Below are 6,361 nucleotides of genomic sequence, written 5' to 3'. Positions count from 1 at the left end.
GGGGGACAACATACCAGCAGAATTTCTGCAGGTAGAAGTACAAGTAAGTCTTCAAAGCTGTTACTATTCTGAAGACATATGGTCATACTGACATGAATTTGGTTTCACTTTGGATTGTTAATTCAAAGAAAAAATATTTGTGAAATCCTTCTTAAAGCATATTTTTCTACTCGTCTCCAACACGTTACCACAGTACAGTAGCTTTTGTGGGTGAAATAAAAAATTGTATTCTCGTATTTTTATATATTTTTTATTTTTGTAGTTTTCCCAAAGGAGAATAAATTAGCAAACAACCTGTACATTTACTGAGAGGATTATGGCCATTTAAAATAATTGTTGATGTCATGGACTTGCGACCTGTCCGGGGTGTCCCCTGCCTCTCTCACATTGTGATAGCTGGAATATGGGCACCAGTGACCCCCGTGACCCGAAAAGAAAAGAAAAATTGAGTAAAAGATAATGGACGGACGGATGGACGGACGTTGTGTGCATGAATGGCCGAAACACAACAGACGTACCGTAATAAATAATTCAGTGAATTAATTACCACCACAAGAGTTTGTGTCATTGACTTATGGATTTGGGGAAAACAACGTTTTCAAAGCAATACATGACAATAACTTGTTTGTTTCTTCATAGCATGCAGAGTTCCAAGAGACATCAGTCTTCCAGCCTGAGACCATGACATGACACGAAACCGAAACAAACTGCTGACTACACAAAAACTAGCATTCAGCACAATAACAGGACTCACTTCTTCTGTTTGCGAAATAAAACAAAACAAAAAAAAAAAACTAAAGAACTTTCTGTAATATGACCTCACAATATAGAAACCTAGAACAACTGTGTTCATAGAGCTGCAGCTGACCATTACAAGCATTGGAAACCCCAATTAGTCACATTCACTGCAGGAGAGTGAAGAGAAGGCTGCTATCCCCTGATGTCCTGCCTGTTCAGCAAACACGGTATCAGCAGGCACTTCACACATCAGTGCACATGAATAGCACAGTCAGCCAGTAGGCATCAACACAGGGCTGGATGTTGACACAGACGAGGAGAGGCCTACTCGTATGGCTGAGCTTCAAGGCCCCATTTCAATCAAAGAAATCAGTGGATGAGCAAATGGCCAGCAAGTACAAAACACTAGTTCGAAGACCACCAGTTTTCTTGTTGCCTGCTGGGGAACAGTCAAGATATTAAACACACTACTAGTTTTGTTATGGCTCTGGGGCAAATATCTGGTTTTACAAGTGAGATAATTGGCCTGCTGCTAAAAAGGGGGCCTAACTGGAAATTATAACTTAAGTCACTGATATTCGTACTGCAACTTTGTATTAATTTGTGTTTACTACAAAAAAGTTATTTTGTTGTTTTAATTGAAAAATATATACAACTTTTAAAAAATGGGTGTGTTAAATGTGCAGAGCAAGATGAAGCATCTCCTGTATATGCTGCTGGTCATGTGTCACTCATGGGCCAGGAAGCTGCATGGATGCTGCTAATTTACCAGCCAACTGTGGTCCAAGAACCGCCTGAAGCCTGTTACAGCCAGCTAATGTATTCTCTCAACCTCCCCCTCCACTTCTATACTCACTCTCATGCTCTTCCTCACTGTCTCTTACCCTCCCTTTCTTTCCTAAGCTCTCACTTCTTTTTCCATGAGCTACTGCCCTCTCCATCTCTTACCCCTCCTTCCTTTCTCTCTCTCTCAAGTGCTAACCACTCTCCTGCACATAGCTCTTTTCCTACCACTTGCTCTCTCACACGTGCGCATGCACTCACGCACTGACACACAAACTGTGGCAGCAACCACAACAGTGAGCAACCTCCCCCACACTCCAGCGAAAGCAGTGTGCAAGTGCCTCTGGCTTGCCCTGACCCACATCTTGATATAGCCCTAAGTATGCTTACAGCTAAGTCCTGAAGACACTCCTGCCACTCTTAGCCTAATCAGGCCTGACCTGCTGTCCAAGCACAGGGCAGATAGAACCAGGCTAGACTGACCATTATCACTGTCAAACTGCTTAAGAAACATTTTAATATCTACCTTCCTCCACTCTACTGCTGATTACAGGTTTCCTAGCATACAAGCATGGACAGTCAAATATTACACAAGCATTACACAAATGACTAGTATCAGTGTCATAATATACAAAGAAGCACAAAGATTATCCTGATAACAGCAAATATTTGTTTTCTATTAGTCAAATAGATCAAAATCGAAGCAAACTTGAAACAACGGAAGACAAAGGACGAAGAGAAATTGCAGGGATCAGAAAGTTGTTCTGCATTAAGTGTGTGTAAACACAGACTTCACACACAAATACACATAGATAAGAAAAAAATATTCTACCTTTTCATCCTTGCATTCAAAAGATGTTAGTTTTCTGTCTTCATATCCATTCTTCTGGCTAGCTTCAACCCATGAAAAGCTAGATTTGTCTTGTTTTGTGAAATCATCTTCCAGCTGAGGTAGCAGGTCAGGCAAGAGGTCAGGTGGTTCCAGCTGTTCCAAGTCTCCATCCTGGGCCTCTGATGGAAGAAAATCGTCTCTGAAAGCTTGGTATCCATTAGTGTTGATAGCTCCACAGCTCAAAGGCTGCTGAGGGAGCAGTTGGCTTGCAATGCTAGGATAGCAACTCACTGACTCACCAAACATCTCGGATGAATTTCCCTGGGTTTCCCCAGTACAACGCAGTGTTCTGAAGGGACACTGCTCTGTCTGGTTAGTAGTTGTTGTTGTTCTAGAGTGCAGTTGGCTCATGAGTGCTGTAGACTGAAACCGACATGTTGCCCCTGATAGCCCAGAAACAGTAGATGTATGTGTTGCAGTCGTGATAGGTCTACATTTTGAGGCTGTGGATAAAGACTGCTGACTGAGACTAGGTATTTCTGGCTCTCCAGGGTAGGCAGGGTACTCAGCCGGTTGGTAAGCATTAGCAGAACTGATGGAGCATGTTGTCAGGGAGTGAATTACAGATGGTGAATGCATGGGGAATGACAGGTGAGAATCTTCCAGTCCTGACTGGGAGAATGATTGACCTCTTCTGAGCAACTGGTAGTTACCCTGCTGTTGCTCTGTTTGCAACCGAGACGAATTTTGACTTTCCAAACAAGACTTACTAGGAATAGATCTGGAATGAAACTGTAGTTCTCTTGCAGGTAGCTGATGTTGAACCTGCTGTTGAGTATGGTGCATTTGCTGATGGCTGCTGGCCTGACCTCCCTGATGAAAAGAAAAATTGCGATGTTGCTGTTGCTGCAGAGAGACATTTGCTGTGCCAATTTGTTGATGCTGGTTTAATAGTTGTTGTGGATGATTGTGCCGTTGTTGAAGTTGTTGCAGCCGCATCCTGTGCTGCTGCTGCTGCTCCTCCTGCTGATGATGAGAAGCATGGTGTTGAAGATGTTGTCTGACGTGAAGTTGTTGGTTGTGCAGTTGCTGATGACAAACCTGTTGTTGCTGTTGAGACAATGGGTGGAACACATTTCCGTTTTGGTCTTGGTTGCCCCACATTGGACTTCCATTGTTGCAGAACAACCCATTGGCTTGAGGTACTTGGTTAATGGTGATATTATTGTACTGGACATGTTGCTCTGCAATCATGCCACACTCTGTGTTATGAGAACCTGAAAATGACTGTTCCATAGAATTTTGTGCCTTTGCACCGATGTACTGAGCCACTGGCTGATTGTAACTGGGTAAGCCTTGTTGGGAAGAGGCCGGTGACATCATGTCTTGATGCTTACTTGGGTTAAGTGCTGCCATTTGGAGGGGTTCAAAGTCAGCACTGAGATTTAGTTCATCCACAAGTGATGGTGCTGAAGAGAAGCCATCCTCCTCCAGCTCATCCAAACTTCCAACAAAGAGGTTGGGGTCATCAAAGAAGTCCATGGCAGATGACAGAATGTGACAGGAACCTTGGAAACACCACCAAATATGGTCCAATATGGTCCCAACAAGTATGTCTACAGAGTTACAGCATGTCCATTATTGTACATACCTGCCAAAAAGTGAAGAGAAAAAAAATATATTAAAATGTAACCTTAACAAAAGAATTAAGAAAAAAAAAGTGTTACCAAGTTTATCCATCCATCATCTTTTACCCACTTCTTCCATTTTGGGTCACGGGGTTACCAAGTTTATGTCAAGGTAAATAACAGATTTGTTTGTAAATCAATAAAAAATAATATCAGTAAAACAGTTCAACATAGAATTGACCTCGAGCATTTCATTTTTTTTTATTTTTATTTTATTTTTTTTTACAAATTATGTACAATCAGCTCTGCCTTTCATGTGTGCAGCGAAGCAGCTGGTGTAAACCAACTGCCAGCCGCCACAAGGTGCCTCTTCCTGTACCCCCACCCCCCACTCCTTTTCACACACATTTGACACAAGCAAACACATGCACCTCAACCCCCCACCTACGAAAGTACTGAAGCTGCCTTCCCTGCTACTGCAGATAAGTGTGGGAGGTGCAGACAGCTGATAGGATTTTAACAGCAAAGGGCAGAGGCTGAGAAGGCTCTCCAAGCATGCGCATTTAAGTGTTCAGCAACCACAGACCAGCGGAAGATGACAGCAGCCTTCCCAGGTCAGTCATTATGTGCTGACTTGCACACAGAAACACAAACACAGATGTTTCTCTTTTATCCAGGTCTAAAACAAAAGGTAAATGTACAGATTTTTTTAATGACTGTCAAATCTACAATTCAAACTACAGAGAACCTACCGAAATCGTATAAATATGTAAATCAAGGCAATGCTGGTTAGATGTTTAACACAAAATAAATAAATATGATGAACCTTTTTTAACATTTACTTTCTACTGGGGACTGAGATCGGTGTAGAGGTAGGGCAGCCGACCTGGGACCAGAAAGCCACGGTTCAACTCCCCGCCATGGACATGTCATGGTGTCCCTGAGCAAGACGCTTAATTCCTAATTGCTCCCCGGACGCTTCGCCCATTGCTCCACCTGGGTGTATCTCAGGTGTGATGGGTTAAATGCAGAGAACCAATTTTGTTATTGTATAGGAACACACAATGACAACAACACATAATGCTTACTTACTTACTGCATCAATCAGTCAAGACAAGAAAAGTAACCTGGAAATGTAGTATTGTAGCTTTAGCAAAGTTTTTACCTCAAACAAAGACACCAACTTTCCAAGCAGGTAAAACCTGCAGTGAAATAGTATTTGTATTTTTATTAGCCATAAATATGTAAGAATGCAAACATGTATATATATTAGGGGTGCGAATCTCTCAATATCTGACGATCCGATTCGATTCAGATTTTTGACGTCACGATACGATTTTAAATCGATATTTATTTTTTTATTTTTTTATTTTTTTATTTTTTCCCGATTCAGAAACGATTTTTCTATTGAAATGATCATAAATTGTGTTACAATTATGTAACTGACAAGCTGAAAAGATTAAACAACAATGTAAACAAATAGAACATTATTTAAAAATCATTTTAAGTTCATACTGTATCAAATATGTTTTATTCATTTTATATTTATACCAAAAATAGGAAAAAATATAGGAGTGCATAAAATTCTGTAACTTAAATTACCAGTATTAGGTTAGCTTAGTTGCCTAATTTTTTCCAAAAATAAATAAATATATAAAATAAAAATATACAAAAAAATATTTCATCCATCCATCATCTTTACCCACTTCTTCCTTTTCGAGTCACGGGTGTCACTGGTGCCCATGTCCAGCAATCACTGTGTGAGAGGCAGGGGACACCTGGACAGGTCTCCAGTCCATCACAGACAAATAATTCAAAATATATAAATACAAAAGTAAACAGACTTCAGCCTACCATACATAGTACATTATCCTTTAACTCAAAATAAAATACAGACTTCACAGTTATTGTTAACCATATTGCTCTAACATTTGTTATATTTTCAAAACTTAACGTAATATGAAATATACAGACTTCACAGTCTTAGCCATATTGATTCATATTTAGTAAATATTTAACAAAATTTCAAAACCTGTGCAAGTCTGCACAAAAACTCTTCTGAACTATAATGCATAAACCATAAACTATCATTTAGAGCTGGCTCCAGGTGATGTGTCTCATCTGGCCTCTTCAACCTGTTAAAAAGACAAATTACATCAAGTTTGTTGTAGAACTTGTCTATAAGTTTTTTGATAATATGACAAAAAATAGTAAACATTTAAGCTGCAGCTGCATCAGAGCTTCTCCCATTTGTTGTTTCATGGTGAAGTTGCGGTGCTGCTTTATCACTTAAAAAATTAATCTACATGAAGGAATAATGTACACTGAATCCAGCGTATTAAAAATAAACATGAACCCTCACCTTCCACTGAGCTGTCTG

At 40.2% G+C, this 6,361-nt stretch overlaps 2 protein-coding genes across 2 annotated transcripts in view; one reads left to right on the top strand and one right to left on the bottom strand.

Moving 5' to 3' along the window:
* LOC119426393 (chromodomain-helicase-DNA-binding protein 9-like) overlaps positions 1-685 on the top strand; it is an 8,042-nt gene extending 7,357 nt beyond the window's left edge. Inside the window, exon 8 of the mRNA XM_037693960.1 lies at positions 640-685. Within this exon, the coding sequence (XP_037549888.1) occupies positions 640-685 (46 nt within the window). The remainder of the gene's footprint in view (positions 1-639) is intronic.
* A 1,373-nt stretch (positions 686-2,058) lies between these two features.
* LOC119426382 (putative mediator of RNA polymerase II transcription subunit 26) overlaps positions 2,059-6,361 on the bottom strand; it is a 123,482-nt gene continuing 119,179 nt past the window's right edge. The window contains exons 2-3 of the mRNA XM_037693949.1: positions 2,354-4,004; positions 2,059-2,079 (exon numbers count right to left, since the gene is read on the bottom strand). Coding sequence (XP_037549877.1) covers positions 2,059-2,079; positions 2,354-3,895 — 1,563 coding nt within the window. The 5' untranslated portion in view covers positions 3,896-4,004. The remainder of the gene's footprint in view (positions 2,080-2,353; positions 4,005-6,361) is intronic.

The sequence above is a fragment of the Nematolebias whitei genome, chromosome 2 (assembly GCF_014905685.2).
Source record: "Nematolebias whitei isolate Nwh7 chromosome 2, NemWhi1, whole genome shotgun sequence".
NCBI classification, from domain to species: Eukaryota; Metazoa; Chordata; class Actinopteri; order Cyprinodontiformes; family Rivulidae; genus Nematolebias; species Nematolebias whitei.
The sequence above is the reverse complement of the archived record's forward strand: the minus strand, read 5'-3'. Positions and strand labels throughout refer to the sequence as shown.